We start from the raw sequence: 25031 nt of genomic DNA, 5'->3' as shown, positions 1-25031 counted from the left end.
TGTCTCTGGAGAAACCAGAGTCTTCTGTCTCTGGAGAAACCAGAGTCCTCTGTCTCTGGAGAAACCAGAGTCTTCTGTCTCTGGAGAAACCAGAGTCCTCTGTTTCTGGAGAAAAATGGAAACCTGGTAAAATAATGGTTTCATCAAAAAGTTTATGAATACTGTACAACATATCAGTATTCAAGGAGAAGGGTTTCGAGATGTCATTGATCAAGTGTTATGTATTTTTATATTGACTGAATTCTTTTTTATCTTCTATAATCCTAAATGTAAGGCTTTTGACTGTTATGAAGCTTGCCGACAGGTTTGAATGTCATTGACAGGTCTCATTATTTGAATCCTGACACCCATGTCATAACACACTGACTTTAGGGCGAGAAGGGTTTGGAGGGCTGTCGTTTCTCTGTGTAAGAGAAGATGGTTACACCACTTAAAGTGGTCCTGTGCACTAACACCACTTTACATACAGGGTTAAATGATATGTGCCACTTTTATGCCATAAGCTGCTATAGACTTCCTCTTGTATTGACGATGCCATTGTAACTGTATTACTGGAGATGCTCATATCTTATAACCACAGGCACTAAACTTTGCGTCTTTGTTTTGTTTTTTCATAAAACAAATTATATAAACTTCCTCTTCTGTTCTTTGGTGTTCTCGCCTTACACAATCACAGATCCCACACCTCACTCCTCGACAGCTATCCGATTGGTGGAAGGTTTGAGAGACACTGTTGGGCCAATCAGGATGTACCATAGTAATAAAAACCTGTCACACATTTAGGAAAACTCCCATACCACGCAACATCAATAATAAAGCTCTTTATTGGGACATTCATTCTACAAAAGTGGAACAAAATAAATATGTAACATCGCTCCTCTATCCCAAAGAACAGACTATGTGAGGATGATCTCTGCACTTTGACCTCAACCCTGGCAGGTGGAGAAGATTGTGACCTTCTGTCTCATGTCAGCCAGTAGGTCCAGCAGTCTGGCTTCCAGGCCAGTCAGCTTCTGGGACTTCAGTAGGACCTCATCCTGTAGACCATGCAGAGAGTCTGCTTTACCTGGACAGAAAAGGGGGGGGGCAGAAGACAGAGAAGGAGAGGAGAGCAGGAGAAGGGAAAGAAGGAGAGGGAAGGAGAGCAGGAGAAGGGACAGAGGGAGAGAGAAGGAGAAGGGACAGAGGGAGAGGAGAGCAGGAGAAGGGACAGAGGGAGAGAGAAGGAGAAGAGAGCAGGAGAAGGGACAGAGGGAGAGAAGGAGAGCAGGAGAAGGGACAGAGGGAGAGAGAAGGAGAGGAGAGCAGGAGAAAGGAATGTTTGATTCATTAATACTCATCACATAATTTCAGATTTCACCTCAGCATTCAGTGTCTTTTTCAATGTGCCACAAATGCACGCGCATATATATATATATATATGTTAGCAGATGTGCATGTCTCCTTGCCATTCCCCATCCGTACCTGCTAGGGCCTTTATCATGTCTCCAGTGTCCTGGGCCAGAGAACCAGCCTCCTCCTGCAGCTTCTGGAGACGTGCCCCTGCTGTCCCCGTCCCATCGCCACGCCCACTGGTCCTCTCTGCAGCACGAAGCTGCTCCAGCTGCTTCTCCAGGGATGCCAGCTCCTACAAACACATAGGCAAAGAGACAGGCCATGAGTTGAGCACAAACTCATATACAAAGACGGACATACACGAGCAAACACACGTACACATACACAAACTAAACTCACCTTAGCCGCAGCGTCAGCCTCCCTCTTAGCTTTATCGGCCTCTTCTGTTGCATTCTGGGCCAGCATATCTCCAGAGCGTACCAGAGCCCTGAGCCCCTCCAGCTGAGGCTTCATCCCCTCAGCCAGTGCAGACACCTCCCCTAGCGCCTTCAACGCTGGAGACAACTGGGCCTTGGTCTGGAGGGAGTCAAAATAAGGATGTTATTGGGGGGATGGAGAGAGGAGGATGGAGAGAGAAGGATGGAGAGAGGAGGGATCAAAACGAGAGGAAATATACAGTAAGAAGCTGCTTAATCAATGTAGGTGTCAGACTAGTTTGGAAGCGTATTTGTATTTATCTCCGTCTCTCACCTGTGTAAGGTTGCTGCTGATGTCATCCACTATGTCCAGGCTCTCCTGCACTTTTTCCTCCAGGCCAGAGAGGGAGCCCTCCACTGTAGTGAAGCCCTCCAACAGCCCGTCAACATCAGCCTTCACACCCAGCGCTGCATCCCTGTCACACAACAACATTATAGCAATGTTACAGCAACCTTACTACAATGTTCACAGCAGTCACAACAATGTTAAAGTGACCTCAGAAACCACACAGAATTGTCATTAATTACAACAACTAGTCATACTTTACTTAAATTCATAGCCGCGGAAGATGTTTGGTGGTGGGGGTGCTGGGGGGTGCCCGCGCTTCAGACGGCTATATCGGCCCACTAATACAGGACTAGTAAAAGCCCAGTGCACTAGTTTGTGTGTATGTATTGATATGTAGGCTATGTGTGCCTTTTTTTAAATTGATGTAATTTGTTCTTGTCTATTAATGTTCTGTATTATGTTATGTTTCGTGTTTTGTGTGGACCCCAGACAGAGTAGCTGCTGCTTTCGCAAATAAAATACCAAATACCACTATTTTTTGTAGCACCCTCAGCACCCCTACTTCCTGCGGCTAAGCTTAAATGTCAACAGTACATAACCCTGTCTTAAGACTGACAAAAGAGGTCATAAGGTGTTATACCTGGCGTCCCGGGCCTCCTGTAGTAGGCGCCGGGCGGTGTCGAGCTGTGGCCCAGCCTGGTCCAGGACTGCAGTGCTGTCTGGGAGTCCTGCCGCCAGGTCTCTGATCTCCTGGAGCTTCCTCTTCAGAGTAGCCAGACTGACAGGCAGCTTGGCATTCAGGATCCACTCACTCACTGTACTGATGTGTGTCGGGTCTGATGATGGGTCTGGAGAGAGGGAGAGAGAGGAGGAGGGAGGGAGGATATAGAGGGGAAGATGGAGGATGAGAGAGAATGGAAGATAGGTGGGGGAGAGGGAGGGAGAGAGGAGGGGAATGTCATTAAACTAGACACTCCCAAAAATTCTATACTACTACTTGAATACTTTTACTAAGAGTAAATAAGTAAGTGGTTATTGAAGGTACTGGAACATAACTGTCAATGTCTCACCTGTAAGGAAGTCCTTCAGCTCTTTAACAAAGTCTCTGGTCTCCTGCAGATCTGCATCCAGGTCATCCCTGGCCCGCCTCATCTGATTGTCCAGATCGTCCGTGGACTGTCTGACCTTATTGGCTGTGTCCTGTGTTTCCTGGATCTGTGAATCGAATGGAGAAAAGAACAAAGCATTGAACGCCACATGATGAAACAAATCACTTGTATAACTAGTCATCTCTTTCATGTAAGTATTAAAACACTGTAATAAACGGTTAGAAACATACAGTAAACAAACAAAGTGTTAGCTCCTACCTGTGCAGCGGCCTGTGTGATCTTCCCATTGAGCTGCTTCAGTCTGTCTTTCACCTCCTCAGCATCACTCACAGCCCGGGTCCCCAGAGGCAGAGCCCCGACGCAACGCTCCCCACGGCCACAGGGTGGCGCCCCCTCTGCAGGGCACAGCTCACCATCACACTGAGCAGGGGTACAGGGGGCAAAGCGCAAGCTGCCACACACCTGAGAGACAGGGAATAACAATACACATTCACATTTAGGTGGAGGTAGGGTTAGGGCAAGGTTTAGGGCTAGGGTTAGGGCTATGGTTCAGGTTAGGACTAGGGATAGTGTTTGGGTTAGGGCTAGGGTTAAGGCTAGGACTAGGGTTAGGGCTAGGGTTAAGGCTAGGACTAGGGCTAGTGTTTGGGTTAGGGCTAGGTTTAAGGCTAGGACTAGGGCTAGGGTTAAGGCTAGGGTTTGGGTTAGGACTAGGGCTAGTGTTTGGGTTAGGGCTAGGGTTAAGGCTAGGGCTAGGGTTAGGGTTAAGGCTAGGACCTGGGCTAGGGCTAGGGTTAAGGCTAGGACTAGGGCTAGGGTTAAGGCTAGGACTAGGACTAGGGCTAGGGTTAAGGCTAGGACTAGGGCTAGTGTTTGGGTTAGGGCTAGGTTTAAGGCTAGGACTAGGGCTAGGGTTAAGGCTAGGGTTTGGGTTAGGACTAGGGCTAGTGTTTGGGTTAGGGCTAGGGTTAAGGCTAGGACTAGGGCTAGGGTTAAGGCTAGGACTAGGGCTAGGGTTAGGGTTACCTGCTTGGCAGTGGGTGTGAGGTCAGGTTTGGTGTTCAGCTGGTGGTTGAGTTTCTCCAGGTCTCTGGTGTTGGCTGGTTGGACCTGGTTCTGGAGGTCAATGGCGTCTTTTCTGACTGCTTTTGACTGGTCCACAGTCTTCCCACTAGCATCAACACTTTTGGCAGAGTCAGTTGACTCGTCATAGGCATCCTTTATGGAAGAAAAGGCCCCTGAGAGAGAACCAACCAAGAGGACAGACAAATAGGTGTGATAGCAGACATAATTTAGCTCAAACCAAAACAGACTGGCATCAAGGCTTTGGTTCTGATTTTGATTGTGGATTCTAAATTCCAAACTCTAAATTCTGAACCTTGTTTTTGCCACTCGACACATAGATGGTGCTCCTAGCTCTGTGGCGGCGTCTCCCTCACCTGCATTGTTGGAGTTGACAGAGTTCCTGAGAGCATCTCTCTTGGTGTTGTACACCAGACCCAGGCCGTCCAGTAGAGCCTGGAGTTCATCCAGCTGTGTGCTTAGCTCAGGGGCTCGGCCTTGGGGTGACAAATCCCCATCCACCTGATCCAACTGGTCCCTGGAGGATTACAATGGAGATGAGGGACAGTGAGCTGGGTAATGAAGGACTGTAGTCTACAGGAATATAGGTGTTTAAATGTATACACTGAAATTTTGAAAAGCAAAGTTTCGCAGTTTATGGAATCTGATGTCCACTTCTATTTAGACATTCTAAGTTTGCCAGGACGTGTGAACATCCCCACCTTAGCCTGCGGAGGTGAGAGAGGGCATCGTTGACTTGTCTGGCAGAGGGAGGTGGCAGTGGGAGAGAGTCTCGTATCTGGGTGAGAGTGGCCTCCAGGGTTCTGATGCGGGGACCCAGACTGGTAGGTAACGAGCCCCCAGGAAGAGAGGGAATCCTGTAGGAGAGTCTCTCCAGGTCCAGGGTGAGGTTCTTGATGTTCGAGTCCAGAGAGAAAAAGCAGGAGGGGCAGACCTCACAGTCAGGGAAGGAGTCACAGTGGCCACGGGTACAGGCATTGCAACGGGCACCTGTGACACCCAGCCGGCACCGGCATGCCCCCGTACGCTTATCACAGCCTCCTGGCTCTGTGCCCCCAGCAGCACACTGACACGCTACAGAGAAAGGGAGAGAGGGAGGAGATGGAGATGGAGAGAGAAAGGGAAGAGAACAGGATCATGAGGAGAGAAAATTATTGTTACTTAGTCTGCCCATTGGATTGAATTGTCAAAAAGCATTGAACAAAGCATGTTTAAGAACCTTTGAAGGTTTCTGTGACAAAACACGACAGGGCACTTACATCTGCAGCCAATGAGTGGGTCTCCGTAAGTGTGGTCAGGGCATTCTGTACAGGTACGACCTCCGAACCCTGACCTGCACTGACACTGACCCGTACTCTGGTCACAGGTGTCACCATGGGAGTTGGTGGGGTCACAGCGACAGGGCTCACAACCACGGGGAGAGGATGGATTCCAGTAACCATGGGAACACAGCTCACAGGTCAGCCCCTGGAGATGAGGTCGGCAAGGACACTGACCACTCACAGGGTCACACGCACTGGACAGGGAGCCCTCTTTACTGCACAGGCACTCTGGAGAGAGATAGACACAGAGTCAGATGGGGATAGACCAACACCACAGTATGGTGAATACAGCTGTAAGTTATCATGACATGAGAGTTTATGAATTGCCTATTCTGGGTCAAGAGTGAAAGGTGACGCACTGTTACAGCCCAGAGGGTTGGAGGCGGTCAGACCGTAGTATCCCATCTTGCAGCGGTCACATTGCGATCCATCAACATTGGCCTTACAGCGACAGGACCCTGTGACGTCATCACACTGATCCCCATTCTCCACCCCCTCAGCACTGCAATGACAGCCTGTACAAAACACAGGAAACAAAACAGAAACACAACAATAATCAAACACAGCAAAGATATTGCAACACTGCGACCTAATGTGGTGGTTATTAAACCTATAGTAGGAGAGAAAGAGGATTAAAGGCAGCAGTATTTAATTAATACATATTAAACTACGGTTTTAAGATCACTCACGTATGCAGGCATCAGGCCGGTCCATGCTACTCCGGTGGTTGGGTTGGTATCCAGGGGCACAGCGGTCACACTTGGGTCCAGTCGTGTGGTGCAGACAGCTCTCACACACCCCCCCACTCCTCTGTCCGCTCGACTCATACACATCTGGGTCGAAACGGCACCGCTGGGCATGGTTGTTACACTCACAACCTACAGGGGGCAGCACCATGGGAAATAATCAACACACACATCTGTGACTGTATATGTTCAGTCAACTCACACACACAAGTCTTCATGGAGTTATTACTTATAGTGGCTGGTTGTGCGATACATCAGCAAAGTCATCCTATTTCTCCACACTTGTACCAAAAATATGTAGTCAGTGTATTAAGACATTAGTGGTTGCGTACGTTTGCAGGTATGTGTGTCCCCCTCCTCTGCAGGTCTCCAAGGCAGGTCGTTGTAAAGATCTGCACAGCGCTCACAGTTTATACCTGCTGTGTTGTGTTGGCATTCACACTGAGCACTGACCTGCAACACATACACAGAGTTATAAACCCACTAAAGAGCCATTCACTTGTACTGTAACTGTAAGCTGCGTGTTTAACAATATGTACCTGTGTGTTAGGTAGCTGGTTAGTATCCGGCAGGCACCGGTTGGCATGGCCGTGGCAGAGACAGGTGCCCATCACTCTCATCTCTCTGAGGGCGTAGAACAGAGAGGGAGCGCGGCCCGGCAGGCGGGGCACAGCACCCAGATTAGTCAGCCTCACTCGCAGGCCTGACAATCCTGATACCTCTGTGGACAGAGAGAGCTGTCAGTCACTGGGCAAAGAACCTCATTGGATCAGGATTGTGTCAATCAAGAAAGGTGTAAGTGTTTCTGGAGGAGAGCACGTGCTAAATGGCTTAAATGTCATGTGAAAAGATTGGAATATACTGTAAGTACTCTTATTGGACATGTAGTTATATTGTCCATAGCAACCGTGGGGGGACGTTATGGACGGGTAAGCATCTTACCTTGAATCTTCTGCCCATTGGGGACGCTGATGGTAGAGAACTGACGCAAGGGGCTGAATTGAATCTGTTTAATACAATGAGCAAAATCAAAAAGAGTACAGAAAACAACTTATTCATGGTACAGAGACAAAATATCATGGGAATTTTCTCCAGTTTTCAGTGTCCCTTACCGTCTGGTCCTGGTAGGGGTTAGTGGTGGCGGGGGGCAGAGTGTAACAATACGTCTGGTCCAGGGAACGTGGCATAGTCATGGCAATGCCAGGGAAGGCCGATCTGCAGTCTGAGGCCATGTAGAGAGCAGGTTGCCATGTTTTACCGTTATCCAGCGTCCTCTCCACCACCAGCGCACTGGGACGAGGACCCTGTGTAGAGGCAACAGGAAAATCAGTCCATCAGATTCTACTGTACTTAAAAAGACTAATTGGCCCTTGCACACTGGAAAAGCCCTGTCCATGCTGGTCTGAGGGCTGGATCTTACCTTGAATGTCAGAACGAGGGTGTCCAGCTGAAACAGGTTCTGTAGGTCCAACTGTACGGTGACCGGACTCACGTCTAAAAAAACATAGATTTTGTTTCTTTTCTGGATCACAACAGGACATAGTTTTAGGATGGATCTCAGCACTAAGATATGTGTTCTTTAGCTTTGTATCCCCTCACCTTTCCTGGCCTGCCACCACCTGTTGGGTCCAGCAGTGGATAGAACATCCTGGATGGTGTGAGCCAACTGACTGGATGGGTTCCTGGAGTCACAGGGACAACACTTCATCTTCGACTGATGGGGAGAGGAGAGAGAGAGAGCGGGAGAGAAAGAAAGAGAGGGAGAGAGAGGTAGGGAGCAAGAGAAGGCAGGAGGGATAGGGAGAGAGTGAGGTAGGGAGAGAGAGAGAGAGAGAGAGAGAGAAAGAGAGGTAGAGAGAGAGAGAGAGAGAGAGAGAGAGAGAGATAATTGTAATACTATTTAGCATTATATTCTGCATTTGGCAACCTTTATCTTGCATGTGCATGTCCCCTGACCTCTTTTTGTGATGGTGAGTCATTGGTCATTGGTCAGCACACATTCAAACAGCACGCGAGTCGTGGGAGGTTTCTGTGCCCTTACTTTGACAGGAAATGCTAGTTTACCAGACCAATATGGACTAAGGGAACATATAGCAATCACACAGCAACAAGACAGATCAGGGTATCAGTTCCTCCTCCAACACAATGGAATCCCTCACAACGACCAATGTGCAATTAAATGTTCATGTGGATTTTCCCACAGACACCATAGATAACATTGAGCTAAAGCCTTCACATTTTTTTATCCCTGTGGCTTTCTTGCTCTCTCAATTAAATTTCAATTTAAGGGGCTTTATTGGCATGGGAAACATATTTGAAATAGATAATAAATAGATAATAAACAAAAGTGAAATAAACAAAAAATGTACTGTCACGCTCTCTCTCTCTCACGCTCTCTTCACACTCTCTCTCTCACACTATCCCTCTCTCTCTCTTTACCCTGACCAACAACTCCCCTCTCCCTGAATGGGGTGTCCAATCACAACCAGGACCCTGTGACATCATCACACTGATCTGTCAAGTCATTGTCAATAATATAATGCTTTTAGCAAAAATGTTTACCTTTAATTTACAATCTGTAGAAACTATGAAAATAGAAAGGTACAGAACTTTTGTGAAACATCACAGTTGAAAAATATATGGCAAATAGAAATAAAAAATGGATGGTCTTCAGAGATGGATGGGAGGGGTTGATGTTAGCTGAAGGATCGGATTAAAAACAAAAGATAACTATTGTAAAATACATTGTGTCCATAAAATGTATATAGTATGTATACACTAGAAGTAGAAGCCTAAGTGATGTTGTCTATTAGTTTACTCCAATTAGGGGAGGGGTGATAGGATAGAAAAAAGAAAAGGGAAAAAAAGCACCACATCATTCAGCTGGTCAGGATTTGTGTCCCCGTGCTAGTGCTAGTGTTAATGTTAGTGCTAGTGCTAGTGTTAGTGTTAGTGTTAGTGTTAGTGTTAGTGTTAGTGCTCGTGTTAATGTTAGTGCTAGTGTTAGTGTTAGTGTTAGTGTTAGTGTTAGTGTTAGTGCTCGTGTTAATGTTAGTGCTAGTGTTAGTGTTAGTGCTAGTGCTAGTGTTAGTGTTAGTGTTAGTGTTAGTGCTCGTGTTAATGTTAGTGCTAGTGTTAGTGTTAGTGCTAGTGCTAGTGTTAGTGTTAGTGCTAGTGCTAGTGTTAGTGTTAGTGTTAGTGTTAGTGTTAGTGTTAGTGCTCGTGTTAATGTTAGTGCTAGTGTTAGTGTTAGTGCTAGTGCTAGTGTTAGTGTTAGTGTTAGTGTTAGTGCTAGTGGTAGTGTTAGTGTTAGTGGTAGTGTTAGTGCTCGTGTTAATGTTAGTGCTAGTGTTAGTGTTAGTGCTAGTGCTAGTGTTAGTGTTAGTGTTAGTGTTAGTGCTAGTGGTAGTGTTAGTGTTAGTGGTAGTGCTAGTGGTAGTGCTAGTGGTAGTGCTAGTGGTAGTGGTAGTGCTAGTGGTAGTGGTAGTGCTAGTATTAGTGTTAGTGCTAGTGCTAGTGGTAGTGGTAGTGCTAGTGGTAGTGGTAGTGCTAGTGGTAGTGGTAGTGCTAGTGGTAGTGGCAGTGCTAGTGCTAGTGGTAGTGGTAGTGGCAGTGCTAGTGGTAGTGCTAGTGCTAGTGCTAGTGGTAGTGCTAGTGTTAGTGCTAGTGGTAGTGGTAGTGGTAGTGGTAGTGGTAGTGGTATTGTTAGTGCTAGTGCTAGTGCTAGTGTTAGTGTTAGTGTTAGTGCTAGTGGTAGTGGTAGTGTTAATGCTAGTGGTAGTGGTAGTGGTAGTGTTAGTGTTAGTGTTAGTGTTAGTGCTAGTGGTAGTGCTAGTGGTAGTGGTAGTGCTAGTGTTAGTGTTAGTGTTAGTGCTAGTGGTAGTGGTAGTGGTAGTGTTAATGCTAGTGGTAGTGGTAGTGGTAGTGCTAGTGTTAGTGCTAGTGGTAGTGGTAGTGGTAGTGGTAGTGGCAGTGCTAGTGCTAGTGGTAGTGCTAGTGGTAGTGGCAGTGCTAGTGGTAGTGCTAGTGCTAGTGCTAGTGGTAGTGCTAGTGTTAGTGCTAGTGGTAGTGGTAGTGGTAGTGGTAGTGGTAGTGTTAGTGCTAGTGCTAGTGCTAGTGTTAGTGTTAGTGCTAGTGCTAGTGCTAGTGGTAGTGGTAGTGTTAATGCTAGTGGTAGTGGTAGTGGTAGTGTTAGTGGTAGTGGTAGTGGTAGTGGTAGTGGTAGTGCTAGTGGTAGTGGTAGTGGCAGTGCTAGTGCTAGTGCTAGTGCTAGTGCTAGTGCTAGTGCTAGTGTTAGTGGTAGTGGTAGTGGTAGTGGTAGTGGTAGTGTTAATGCTAGTGGTAGTGGTAGTGTTAGTGGTAGTGGTAGTGCTAGTGGTAGTGGTAGTGGTAGTGGTAGTGGTAGTGGCAGTGCTAGTGGTAGTGCTAGTGCTAGTGCTAGTGGTAGTGGTAGTGCTAGTGTTAGTGTTAGTGTTAGTACTAGTGGTAGTGGTAGTGGTAGTGTTAATGCTAGTGGTAGTGGTAGTGGTAGTGTTAGTGCTAGTGGTAGTGGTAGTGCTAGTGGTAGTGCTAGTGCTAGTGGTAGTGGTAGTGCTAGTGGCAGTGCTAGTGCTAGTGGTAGTGCTAGTGGTAGTGGCAGTGCTAGTGGTAGTGCTAGTGGTAGTGCTAGTGTTAGTGCTAGTGGTAGTGGTAGTGTTAGTGGTAGTGGTAGTGTTAGTGCTAGTGCTAGTGCTAGTGCTAGTGTTAGTGTTAGTGCTAGTGCTAGTGGTAGTGGTAGTGTTAATGCTAGTGGTAGTGGTAGTGGTAGTGTTAGTGGTAGTGGTAGTGGTAGTGGTAGTGGTAGTGGTAGTGGCAGTGCTAGTGCTAGTGCTAGTGCTAGTGGTAGTGGTAGTGCTAGTGTTAGTGTTAGTGTTAGTGTTAGTGCTAGTGCTAGTGGTAGTGGTAGTGGTAGTGGTAGTGTTAATGCTAGTGGTAGTGGTAGTGGTAGTGTTAGTGTTAGTGGTAATGGTAGTGCTAGTGCTAGTGCTAGTGGTAGTGGTAGTGCTAGTGCTAGTGGTAGTGGTAGTGGTAGTGGCAGTGCTAGTGCTAGTGCTAGTGTTAGTGCTAGTGCTAGTGGTAGTGGTAGTGTTAATGCTAGTGGTAGTGGTAGTGCTAGTGTTAGTGTTAGTGCTAGTGCTAGTGGTAGTGGTAGTGGTAGTGGTAGTGTTAATGCTAGTGGTAGTGGTAGTGTTAGTGGTAGTGGTAGTGGTAGTGCTAGTGGTAGTGGTAGTGGTAGTGGTAGTGGCAGTGCTAGTGCTAGTGCTAGTGCTAGTGCTAGTGCTAGTGGTAGTGCTAGTGTTAGTGTTAGTGTTAGTGTTAGTGCTAGTGGTAGTGTTAATGCTAGTGGTAGTGGTAGTGGTAGTGTTAGTGTTAGTGTTAGTGTTAGTGCTAGTGGTAGTGGTAGTGTTAGTGTTAGTGTTAGTGTTAGTGCTAGTGTTAGTGTTAGTGTTAGTGCTAGTGCTAGTGGTAGTGGTAGTGCTAGTGGTAGTGGTAGTGGTAGTGTAAGTGGTAGTGGTAGTGGTAGTGGTAGTGCTAGTGCTAGTGGTAGTGCTAGTGTTAGTGGCAGTGTTAGTGTTAATGGTAGTGGTAGTGTTAGAACACCAATGGGAATGCTCTTGTGTAACACTAGTGGAGTTTTCCAGCCCTGGGTTTGCTACGTGTATTATGTGACCCATGATCACTTGATCCATACACACACAAACACACACATACACACATCCTTCACTAACCTTAAATCCTCCACATCACTGTTCTTACTGCTCTCACTACCTCCAAACCCTGTTCCATTGATCAATCAATAACATTTTACTTGTTCAGCACTTTCTACAAAATTCTTCAAAAAATTCCACTCAGCTCCACCTAGCCACCACCTAGTCTAACCTGCGCCCCTTCCCTGACCTTCAACCTCTTACCACCCCTTGCAATATTATTCTTTATTTTTTACAAATATAGAACAGCAACTCCTCCCCCTCTCCACTACAACCATAACCTACAACTCTACTACATATGTAGTGTATTCTGAAAGTATTCAGACCCCTTGACTTTTTCAAAATGTTGTTATGTTACAGGCTTATTTTAAAATGTATTAAATCGTTTTTTTCCCCTCATCAACTAACACACAATACCCCAAAATGACAAAGCAAAAACAGGTTTCTAGAAATGTTTGCTAATTTATTTAAAATAAAAACTGAAATATTACATTTTCATAAGTATTCAGACCCTTTACTCAGTACTTTGTTAAAGCACTTTTGGCAGCGATTACAACCTCAAGTCTTCTTGGGTATGACGCTTCAAGCTTGGCACACCTGTACTTAGACAGTTTCTCCAATTATTCTCTGTAGATCCTTTCAAGCTCTGTCAGGTTGGATGGGGAGTGTTGCTGCATAGCTATCTTCAGGTCTCTCCAGAGATGTTACATCGGGTTCAAGTCTGGGCTCTGGCTGGGCCACTCAGGGACATTCAGAGACTTGTCCTGAAGCCACTCCTGTGTTATTTTGGCTGTGTGCTTAGGGTTGTTGTCCTGTTGGAAGGTGAACCTTCGCCCCAGTCTGAGGTCCTGAGCAGTCCGGAGAAAGTTTTCATCAAGGATCTCTCTGTACTTTGCTAAATTCATCTTTGCCTCGATCCTGATTAGTCTCCAAGCGCGCTGTCATGTCATGTGGATTCCGTCTGGCCACTCTACCATAAAGGCCTGATTAGTGGAGTGCTGCAGAGATGGTTGTCCTTCTGGAAGGTTCTCCCATCTCCACAGAAGAACTCTAGAGCTCTGTCAGAGCAACCATCGGGTTCTTGGTCACCAACCTGACCACGGCCCTTCACCACCGATTGCTCAGTTTGGCCGGGCAGCCAGCTCTAGGAAGAGTCTTGGTGGTTCCAAACTTATCCCATTTAAGAATGATGGAGACCACTGTGTTCTTGCGGACCTTCAATGCTGTAGAACATTTTTGGTACCCTCCCCAGATCTGTGCCTTGAGACAATCCTGTCTCGAAGCTCTACGGACAATTCCTTCAACCTCATGGCTTGGTTTTTGCTCTGACATGCACTGTCAACTGTGGGACCTTATATAGACAGTTGTGTGCCTTTCCAAATCATGTCCAATCAATTGAATTTACCACAGGTGGACTCAAAACAAGTTGTAGAAACATCTCAAGGATGATCAATGGAAACAGGATGCACCTGAGCTCAATTTCGAGTCTCATAGCAAAAGGTCTGAATACTTAAGCAAATAAGGTACAAGCATGATAAATGTGCAACAATTTCTAAAAACCTGTTTTCGCTTTGTCATTATGGGGTATTGTGAGTAGATTGCTGAGGATTTTGTTTTTTAAATGCGTTTTTGAATAAGGCTGTAACGTAGTGTGGAAAAAGTAAAGGGGTCTGAATACTTTCAGAAGGCACTGTACCTCCAATTGCCCTCTCCTCCAACCCCCTTGTGTCCACTCCCCTTCACCTCCACCTCAGCTTGCCCTGGCCGGTTGAGGCTGTGGCTGGAGCAGAGAGTTAGCCTGAATTGTGAGAGATCCCATTAAGGTCATGGCCTTGTTCCACACTGGGGGAAAGGTCTCTCTGCGCTGGATGTTTCAACACCAGCTGTGGCTACTGTCCAACTGTCCAGCTTGCGCTCTCTCTCTCTCTCTCTCTCTCTCTCTCTCTCTCTCTCTCTCTCTCTCTCTGTCTCTCTCTTGCTCTCTCTCTCTCTATATATATATAAAATAAATTCCCAAAACAAATGAAAGCCCTCATCTCTGTGCACTATTTGCATCAGCTGGTATCAAAACCTGGGGGAGTACAGAGATTTTTCTCTTTGGCAGCAGGTTATTACTGTGGCGGGGGGGGGGGGGGGTATCATGGTCAACATATAATTATGATTTTAACGCTTTATTATTCAGAGGCTGTAGTGTAGTTAGTATGTGTTAATAATTCCATATCTGGCCATGTCTTATGACTTTCAATTCTTATTTCTTCTTATTTCATGGTTTGTCTGTATGTCTATTTCTGGACCAGTGGTCAGGACTCACTGGGAGATTGACCCCGAGACATATATGCTGACGGGACAACACTGTTCACTGTCTTGGCTTTATAGCTATCTGTATGATACAGTGTTTCAGTTAAGTATAGCCTGCATCAGACCCTGCCTGGCCCTGGCTAGTGTCCAGCCAGTCAGTGCCCTTGGGCTGCTAAGGACAATATGGAGAAACTCTTCCAGACCACTGGAATCTGACCAGAATAGCTTAGTCTGCCACTGTAACAGTCTGTATCAAAGTGTGTGTGTTTGTCCAGCTGGCCGACTCTCTGGACCAGAGGACAGACACTCACGCCAAAGACGCATGGACCATGATACTGCTTGGAGATATTCCTGGGCCCTTAATTTATTTATTTCTTTATTTCACCTTTATTTAACCAGGTAGGCAAGTTGAGAACAAGTCCTCATTTACAATGGCGACCTGGCCAAGATAAAGCAAAGCAGTTTGACACATACAACAACACAGAGTTACACATGGAATAAAACAAACATACAGTCAATAATATAGTACAAAAATAAGTCTATATACAAAGTGAGCAAATGAGGTGAGATAAGGGAGGTAAAGGCAAAAAAGGCCATGGTGGCGAAGTAAATACAATATAGCAAGTAAAACACTGGAATGGTAGATTTGCAGTGGAAGAAAGTGCAAAGTAGAAATAGAAATAATGGGGTGCAAAGGAGCAAAATAAATACAGTAGGGGAAGAGGTAGTTGTTTGGGCTAAATTATAGATGGGCTATGTACAGGTGCAGTAATCTGTGAGCTGCTCTGACAGCTGGTGCTTAAAGCTAGTGAGGGAGATAAGTGTTTCCAGTTTTAAAGATTTTTGTAGTTCGTTCCAGTCATTGGCAGCGAGCTGAGATAAGGGGGAACTTTACCTAGCAGGGTCTTGTAGATGACCTGGAGCCAGTGGGTTTGGCGATGAGTATGAAGCGAGGGCCAGCCAACGAGAGCGTACAGGTCGCAGTGGTGGGTAGTATATGGGGCTTTGGTGACAAAACGGATGGTACTGTGATAGACTGCATCCAATTTATTGAGTAGGGTATTGGAGGCTATTTTGTAAATGACATCGCCGAAGTCGAGGATCGGTAGGATGGTCAGTTTTATGAGGGTATGTTTGGCAGCATGAGTGAAAGATGCTTTGTTGCGAAATTGGAAGCCAATTCTAGATTTAACTTTGGATTGGAGATGTTTGATGTGAGTCTGGAAGGAGAGTTTACAGAAAGCATCTCAGAAAATGCCCTAGGAATCCTGTTCAAACCTGTTTTAAGACAACAAAAACTCCCAGCTCAGAGTAGGTTTTAGCATGATGTTAAGACAGCTCAGAGTAGGTTTTAGGATGATGTTAAGACAGCTCAGAGTAGGTTTTAGCATGATGTTAAGACAGCTCAGAGTAGGTTTTAGCATGATGTTAAGACAGCTCAGAGTAGGTTTTAGGATGATGTTAAGACAGCTCAGAGTAGGTTTTAGGATGATGTTAAGACAGCTCAGAGTAGGTTTTAGGATGATGTTAAGACACAGCTCAGAGTAGGTTTTAGCATGATGTTAAGACAGTTCAAAGTAGGTTTTAGGATGACGTTAAGACAGCTCAGAGTAGGTTTTAGGATGATTTTAAGACAGCTCAGAGTAGGTTTTAGGATGATGTTAAGACAGCTCAGAGTAGGTTTTAGGATGATGTTAAGACAGCTCAGAGTAGGTTTTAGGATGATGTTAAGACACTGCCCAGACAAACTCTGAGCCAGGAGTAAAATCAACTCAGAAAGTTTATCTCAGCTGGTAACCACGACAGTTTGAGCTACCACAAAGAAAAGATGGTGATGAGGCTTGGTAACATTGTTGCAAATGATGGGGGATAATCAATCACGATGAGGCGTGACCAGCCGTGAACTCTATAGCAGGCTTCAGACAACCACTGTGAATGTGACTGTACATCAAATGTTGCAATGGTAAACGATTGATATCATTTTCACAATCACTTTGCCTACTTGTAATTATTGTCTAATATGTTGGCATGCATAATCCTTTTAAATAGATAAATCCTGATATTTTGAACAATGTGATATGTATATTGTACTGGTTGTAAAAATAAGAATTTTGATCATATTAACGTTATATCAACACACACGTTACTCCCATTCAAGAACTCTAAATCGCTTTTGGCACAGTAGGCATCGAGTCACTTGCCAATAATGTTGCATAAAATGTTTGCAAGGTCTATCATTAATCACCAAACACATAAACCCTAGATGCAGTCAATTGCCCAACTCATAGGCATGCCCAATTTCTACACATTTTTTAACAATGTGATATTGCGCTCCAAAGGGATAACGTGAAATAACATGATTTAGGTTAATTAAATAATCAAAAGAAAAATATATGATTATTTCCTACCCACTGGACAAAAACTGGTCGAATCAACATTGTTTCCACATAATTTCAACCCAAAAAATATATGTTATGATGTTGAATAAACGTGGAACACTAATAGGATTTGCAAAAAGTCATACATTTAAGAACATTTCGGGTTTTTTCCACCCAACTTTGAACCTAAATCCAATGGCATGGTGACATGTCTTTCTATTGATTTCACGTTGAATTCACATTAGTTGACAATTCAACCAAATGTAAATCAAAACTAGATGTTGAACTGATGTCTGTGGCCAGTGGGTATGGGTTATAAGTATTTAGCCAGATATATGAATTAGGCCTCATGTGAAATCATTGTCAAAAGTGCAAGAGATACTGTTACATGTAGGTATAAATTCTTTATGGGTTGATCATATAGGAATATCAAAATATTCTTTCAACTCCAAAACAATTATTGTTCTATGGTGCAGGAACCACTGAGACACCTTTTTCTATAATCAAGACACCTGCTGGTAATTCTTAAAGTAACTTTCCAGTAATTCCCGATTTCTATGAAATATGACCTATAATTAATTGCAATATGAGTGAAATACTTTTCTTGTCACATTTTTTTTATTTAAGTAAGTTAAAAAGCAGATTTTGTGTGTTGGAATCGTGTGGGAATACCCCAACAACAGAATTGTGTGGGTGTATATCGGTCAATTAAAAATATTAATGCGAGTAGATCACTGATTGGCTGAGCCACTGAGCCAGCATTTTTTTAAACAGTCTGTTTGAGATACAAGGTGGGGTTTTAAACATTTTTTTTAAATGTATGCTTTGGCCACAAATACGAGTGTAAGACCAGTCAACAAGATTATTTGGGAATGAGGTAGCTCTTTCCTTCAGTCAAATTACCTTAATGGGTGGAATATTATTCATATTTTTCAGAATTTCATAGTTAATAAACAAAATAAATCCACAAAAAATCAGATGTTTCTACATCAAACGGTTTTGTTATTTTTCAGTCATCTGTGATGTATATAAAGTGTAATATTGGGATGCAATCTCAAAATTGAATAGATTTCTATATCTGACATGGTGCATGTGTCTTCTTTCTTTTAAGCCCATAAACATGTGTGTGAGGTGTATAGTTTTGTTTCAAGGTAGATTTGTTTAAGGCTACCAAGACACGCACTGTGTGACCCTGATTTAGCCCACTGCAGTAAAAGGTTGAACGTGCACTATGCAGAAATCGCTCTGCCGTAAAAATCTAATAGTTCGCCTAATTTCAGTTTAAGTGACAAAACAAGCACTCAGTGTAGAGAATCATTGGACCATCCAAACTGCTGTGAAATATATGTTCAATAACCAAAAATATTATATTTTCAGCTGTTTGAAGCTGATGTACAAAACCGAAAGTAAAAGACGCAAAAACGAAACTTAAGAGCAGGAAGCATAGAAATGGCGCACATAAAATACATCTACCGCTTCTTAGACTGGCTTTCAATGAGAATACATTTTGTTGGGTCGCCCAAAAAGTAACACATTGCAGCTTTAACAAAATATACATTTTGAAAAGTGAGATTTTCACTGGACAGTTACTTGAACTGCTTAGGACAGCTCATGAGGTTTCCAAAATATCTGTCGACTAGGTGGGACTCTTATGACTAAAGAGGCTTCATGCAAAGCTTTTATATTTACTCATAAGAATAGGGGTAAAATGTCTTTATTCTGAGCACTTATGACCACTCTGAGACGCTTTGTCACTACGGCCCCTGACCTTGGCCATTCATGGTACCCTCCTTCTGGTATCCCTTTACTTGAACCCTGTATTATAAAGCTGTCTAAGCTATATAATTAGAATTCCATGGTGGATGGATGGGTGGCAATATTGGATGCCCCATTTTGAATATCTGAATATTTTATGCTCACTAGCTAGGTTTCCATCCAATTAGCAAGAGATTTTCATGTGAATAGTCTAAAATCCGCATAAAGAAAACAGACTTGTTGTGGATAAAAATCAGTGCGTGATGTCGTAGTGCACACAAAATGTACTTATTTGCTTAAATTTTTATGTACTGAATAAAAATCTAATCTTTACATCGCATTTTCAACTCTACTGATAGTTGTGTTAAATAGCCAATGTTCCTACTCTGGTCTTGGCACATGCACTCTAGCCAACAGCTTGAATGCAGGTAGGTTAGTCTACATGATGAGATTATTATGGATAAGAGCAAGAATATTTGTATTTGTCAAACATCGATCATCATGTCACCAGAATAAGACCCTCAATATTTGTTGGAAAGGAGCATCGAGACCACAGTGTACTTTCACCACCCTGTGAAGTTGATCATAACTTATTCATCCTTAGCCTTATTTATTTTACTAGGAAAGCCAGTTAAGAACAAATTCTTATTTTCAATGACAGACTTGTTTAGGGGCAGAAGGACAGATTTGTACCTTGTCAGCTCAGGGATTCGATCTTGCAACCTTCTGGTTACTAGTCCAACGCTCTAACCACTAGGCCACCTGCCGCCCCTTATAAACTGCATGGTTTCCAAGTGGTAGTGGGAGGACTACACACCATATCGTCGCATGACTCCAAGTTTACTTCCATATGATGGTTATTATAGCAACATTTGAGAATAAAGGCACTTCCACCGCATTTCTCGCATAATTAATTTTACAGACATAAAAAGATCCCACCATGTCGACCAAACAAATTATCTGTCTGCATTTATAAAATTATACCGAAATGTTCTGTTTCCATCACAGATGTCATGATTTGTTTTTATGTGGTATGACTGGCATAAAAACTGGACAGAAACGTTTTTTATATCTCTCAAATATTAGTATCTTTCCACATTTCTACACAGGGAACAATGGATCATTCTATAAAGAAAGGAAAAAACTTAACCACATAAATATACCAAATGAGTATAAACCATGGAATGAAATTAGGTCACAGTGTGGAACCTGATATGGTTAGTAGGCTCGACCTGGTCTCGGAGCCAGCTATTGGCTAAGATCCCCTCCATCCCTGAGTAAAAGGGGATCAGCCTTTCTTATCTCATCTCTGATTGGTTCATACCAAACCCTGATGGAAAATCGCTTTGAACCATGTTGGCTTGTTGCTATCTGCAACTCTCTGGCAACTGCCAGTGCCAAGGTCAGGTCAAGGGTAGAGGTGAGTGTTGGGCAAGAGAGAGGAGAAGTTAGGCCCGTCTGGTTATTCAAACTTCGCCATATCACTGTGCCAAACTAAATCCAACCATACCCTTCAGAATAGATCTGTCAACACTGGATAGGAAAGCCAAGGCTCCCATCCTCTTTCTCTATCTCTCCTATCCCTTTCTTTCGCTGTCATCCAATATCGTCTGCAGGGGCATGGCGGGCACCCTGCCCAGCCATTAACAGGTCATGCATGCCACTGCCTGGACACTGAGTGATAAAGCCCTGGTACACCGTACTGCTCAACTCTCCTTCTGGCTGACTCAGCAGATATGGCAATCTCATCCATTTCTGCTGGGAAATCAATAAAGTATTTCATTCTAATCGACCATTAGATGGTTTAGCACAGCTAAATGGACTGACTGCATCATCAAATGCAGTCAGTCCACCAAAGAGTTTGATCCTGTACAAAGAGTAGTGATTGCCTAGCCGCAGGCCACACAGGTGGCTACAGTAAACACACACACCTGTCAGAGATTGCATAAAACAAGCAAAGATTAATACACAGGGACTACGGACCAACAACAAAAAAATCCACTCTGGGACAATAAAGTTGATCTAATCTACTAATCTTATTTTAAGTCACATTGTAGTACTATTACCTATGGAACTATCCAGCCTGCACACCAGGCGGTGCAGTTACAGCATGTTTTACCACCTGTTCATTTCAACTCCAAGCATGAACCTGTAAACTCTGAGGACATGCAAGATGGCACCAGGAGAGAAGGAGAGGAATCCAAGAACCACAGTGTCCTTCCTTGTCCTTACTAACAGCTTAGTAATAACTCTGTGGCCTTGAGAGGAATGCCAGTGGAAATGCAACTCTTTAGTCAAAACATTTCATAGTGTCTAGGTAACTCTTTTCAGATCACATCTTGCTAGTGTCCACATTGTCTCAACTGTACTGAGTGATACAGACTGTGTCAGAGAGATATACGATCCACACCCACAGCCTTAACACATGACTCAACACACACAATCAATCAGCTGTACTACATCAACACTCCAGTCTAGACCCGTTTCTATGGCCTGGGGCACATTAACAAAATATTTCATGTTTGTGTTGCGTGATCAACGCATGCATCCAGTGAAACACAATCACTTTAAGTAAATATTAAAATACAAAAGTGCTGGAGTTTCAAAAACTCCAACCAGAACCACCAAAAATATCTACAGTCTGGTGTGTGTGTTTGTGTGGTGCGTGCACACGTGTGTGCCTGCACAGACTGAGACAGCCTGGTATTTGTGAGAGCAGAACTTGCCTTGCCCAGCAACACCAGATGAAGGGTGTGGCTCAGATGAAAGACTTGACTGTTGATCAAACACGCAGCACCACAAATTAAATCAGAAATATTTTTCCTCTGTTCTCCTTTCACCTGGTTTCAGCCCCTCGTTTGGCTTAAACACTGATGTTTGAAAGTTAATCAATCCCCTCAAAACAGTATATTTGATTGTTCTATTGTTCCTTTGAAATCAAATAAATTATTCTCTATCCAATGTTTTTCCAAAGACTGTAGTTGCAACATCTGGCACTGTGTGTCTCTGGCACCAGATCCAGACGTTTTCACAAATTACACCAAGCAGTTCTCCCCTGACCCTCCATCCACCCTCTCCCTCTCTCCATCCCACCCCTTCACCCCCTCCCTGGTCTCCTACTGTGCATGGTGAGACAGAGAGCAGCATGCACAACCAAGCAGTCTGTCTGGCTCACTGACATGCCTAATGATATAGCTACTCTTCAAACCTGAAATGTTGTAACACATTAAACAACCTTGGTGAACAACTCATAATAATTAAGAGCTACAACACCTCCTAACTGCCCTACTTTCCCCCATCTCTTACAGTGCCGATGCACTAGCATTAAAAGGGACTGAGCTTGACAAAAACACCCTGGGTAGAGAAACAGCCCATGCCTTCACTTGAAAGTTTACACACTTTTATGTATACACTCTCAAAACTAGCAACGTCAGTGAGATCCACTTGTCTTTGTAATATATGCGGTTCTTTGTGTCTTTCAGAATAGTAAGAGTAGGGTCGTACCTGTCCGAAGGGGGTGCAAAAGACCTCAGAGCCGGTGAGGCCGCAGGTGGAGGAGGCGTGGAGCTGACGGTCCCTACCCAGGAGCAGGTCTCCCATAGGGGGGTAACAGGCCCCCCGAGAACAGTCCCTCTGTGTCGCAGCCACTGCAGTCAGGGCTGGGGGAGGGGATCAATTCAGCAATCAATGAATCAGTATCATCCCAGTTAGAAGTATGAACACAATTACATATTTCCTCATATCCTACACAAAACTATCACAACAATCTAGATGTTAATACTAAAACGAATTACAAATCCAAATAAATAAAAATGTATATAACTGTAACAACTCATCGATCATGTTCAATTAGAAATCAATGAAACATACCTGCTAACTGGAATAAAATCCACATCTTTGTTTCCTGCTGTGAGAAATTCTTTGAAAGACAAAAAGACAATAAACAATAAAGGCAACACAACAATTTAAGACATAATTGGTTGACTAAATAATTGGAAGAAATGTACAACACAGGAAATGTATGAAGGCAAAATAAGTTGAACTACATTGAAAAGAAAAGGTCCAATCTCCAGTGAAAGTGAATTAATCCAGCTCAGTACTCACCAGTTGTAGGTGTATGTATGTAGATACGCGTGTATGTGTTCTGTTCAGAATCTGTCTGTCTAAATGTGTGTGTGGGTTCTTGGATGTGACCTTATAAACACTGTCTCACCTGGGCTACAGAGTGTGTCATAAGGTAGCTGGCAGACACACCCTTCCCCTTTGCAACCACACCCTGCTGGGATGAATACACACACACACACACACACACACACACACACACACACACACACACACACACACACATGCACACGCACGAATACATACACACACAGGCACGCAAATACACACATTCGTATTTAACTAACCTTTGATTCCCATTCAAAATCCTATTTTCTCTAACCCTAACCCTAACCCTACCCCTAACCCTAACCCTACCCCTAACCCTAACCCTAACCCTAACCTGACAATCTAACCCTAAACCTAACCCTGCCCCTAACCCTAACCTGACAATCTAACCCTAAACCTAACCCTGCCCCTAACCCTAACCTGACAATCTAACCCTAAACCTAACCCTGCCCCTAACCTGACAATCTAACCCTAAACCTAACCCTGCCCCTACCCCTAACCTGACAATCTAACCCTAAACCTAACCCTGCCCCTACCCCTAACCCTAACCCTAACCCTGCCCCTAACCCTAACCCTAACCCTGCCCCTAACCCTAACCTGACAATCTAACCCTAAACCTAACCCTGCCCCTAACCTGACAATCTAACCCTAAACCTAACCCTGCCCCTAACCCTAACCTGACAATCTAACCCTAAACCTAACCCTACCCCTAACCTGACAATCTAACCCTAAACCTAACCCTGCCCCTACCCCTAACACTAACCCTAACCCTGCCCCTAACCCTAACCCTAACCCTAACCCTGCCCCTAACCCTAACCCTGCCCCTAACCCTAACCTGACAATCTAACCCTAAACCTAACCCTGCCCCTAACCCTAACCTGACAATCTAACCCTAAACCTAACCCTGCCCCTAACCCTAACCTGACAATCGAACCCTACACCTAACCCTACCCCTAACCCTAACCTGACAATCTAACCCTAACCCTGCCCCTGCCCCTGCCCCTGCCCCTAACCCTAACCCTAACCCTGCCCCTAACCCTAACCTGACAATCTAACCCTAAACCTAACCCTGCCCCTAACCCTAACCTGACAATCTAACCCTAAACCTAACCCTGCCCCTAACCTGACAATCTAACCCTAAACCTAACCCTGCCCCTAACCCTAACCTGACAATCTAACCCTAAACCTAACCCTGCCCCTAACCCTAACCTGACAATCGAACCCTACACCTAACCCTACCCCTAACCTGAAAATCTAACCTTAACCCTAACCCTTAACCTAACCCTAACTCCTAACACTAACCCTTTAACCCCTAACCCTAATTCTAGAAATAGCCTTTTTCCTATAGTTAAACACGTACCCACCTACACACACACACACACACACACACACACACACACACACACACACACACACCTACACACACACACACACACACACACACACACACACACACACACACACACACACACACATACACACACACACACACACACACACACGCACCAGATGGAATTTCACATGGTACATCTAACAAATCAAATCACATGTTATTTGTCACATACACATGTTTGGCAGATGTTATTGCGGGTGTAGTGAAACAACAGCATATTTTTGAAAAGGGTGGACCTTCCAAAATGAACTACAGAGAATAAAATTATAAACAGTTCTCTGTAGCGATGTGGTAAAACATAGCTGTGGATTAGTGGTTGGGTTAGCAGCAGCAGCTTGTCTCAACAAGGAGAGGTGTCTAAGTATGCAGTGATTGTATATGATACATTGCGCAACAACATTTGTAAATGAACCCATTTTGCTGAATTATTCTCTTTGTCATTCCCATCTAAATCAGTCTCCACACACATACTAACACAAACACACACAGAAACACATCTAAATGTTTATCCTGCAGGCAGTAAAATGGCGTGGCACCACTGTGTCGTAACCCTGGCATTCTGTGTGTTGGTGTGTGGCGGTGTGGATCATCACCTGTGTGTAATAAAACCTAGCCCCAGGGCTACTGAATGCACACTGTTTTTCTCCATAGCCACTGACTAACAGTCAGGACCAGGGCGTGTTCTCTGACTCACCTCCGTCTCACACACAGACACACACTGCCAGACGGCTGTAGCCACACCTTATAGCTTCCGCTTACCCTAAGGTAGAATAAGGACTGGTAAGGTATCCGTGGCAACAACAGGGAACACTTTGGTATAATATTTTGGGAGAAGGAGGCTCTAATGACCAAACAAAAACTACTAGTACTCATCTGAAATGACTATGGCCTTCATGTACTGTACCAAATGCCTCATCAGTGTGTGTGTAT

General features: G+C 44.4%; 1 protein-coding gene across 2 annotated transcripts; it reads right to left on the bottom strand.

Moving 5' to 3' along the window:
• Positions 1–806: 806 nt before the first annotated feature.
• On the bottom strand, positions 807–22795 carry lamb3 (laminin subunit beta 3). 2 transcript variants are annotated; one of them, XM_029693388.1, is made up of 22 exons: positions 22752–22795; positions 22409–22457; positions 22043–22197; positions 7960–8074; positions 7781–7854; positions 7473–7664; positions 7303–7366; positions 6900–7081; positions 6693–6813; positions 6304–6492; positions 5974–6129; positions 5552–5842; positions 4994–5366; positions 4649–4809; positions 4236–4447; positions 3468–3671; positions 3171–3315; positions 2741–2948; positions 2086–2227; positions 1735–1911; positions 1465–1627; positions 807–1066 (listed from the first exon to the last, which is right to left on the bottom strand). In XM_029693388.1, exons 1-22 carry the CDS (start codon positions 22770–22772, stop codon positions 927–929), a joined length of 3534 nt encoding a protein of 1177 aa, XP_029549248.1. In that variant the 5' UTR covers positions 22773–22795; the 3' UTR covers positions 807–926. The 2 variants fall into 2 exon arrangements, with proteins under 2 accessions (XP_029549248.1, XP_029549249.1); XM_029693389.1 differs by lacking the exon at positions 22752–22795 and adding an exon at positions 22643–22742.
• Positions 22796–25031: the final 2236 nt, after the last annotated feature.

Source organism: Salmo trutta, chromosome 16, assembly GCF_901001165.1.
Source record: "Salmo trutta chromosome 16, fSalTru1.1, whole genome shotgun sequence".
Taxonomy (NCBI): Eukaryota; Metazoa; Chordata; class Actinopteri; order Salmoniformes; family Salmonidae; genus Salmo; species Salmo trutta.
This window is presented reverse-complemented; position numbering and strand designations above follow the sequence as displayed.

What these genes read in the sequence shown, in the direction of transcription:
- lamb3 (XM_029693388.1), bottom strand. Translation starts at nt 22,772, where the DNA reads ATGACACACTCTGTAGCCCAG. An exon ending in TTTGCACCCCCTTCGGACAG is followed by an intron (nt 8,075 to 22,042) that starts GTACGACCCTAC and finishes TCTCCCCATCAG; the next exon opens with TCGAAGATGAAGTGTTGTCC. An exon ending in CAGGAGGCCCGGGACGCCAG is followed by an intron (nt 2,228 to 2,740) that starts GTATAACACCTT and finishes GTTGTGTGACAG; the next exon opens with GGATGCAGCGCTGGGTGTGA.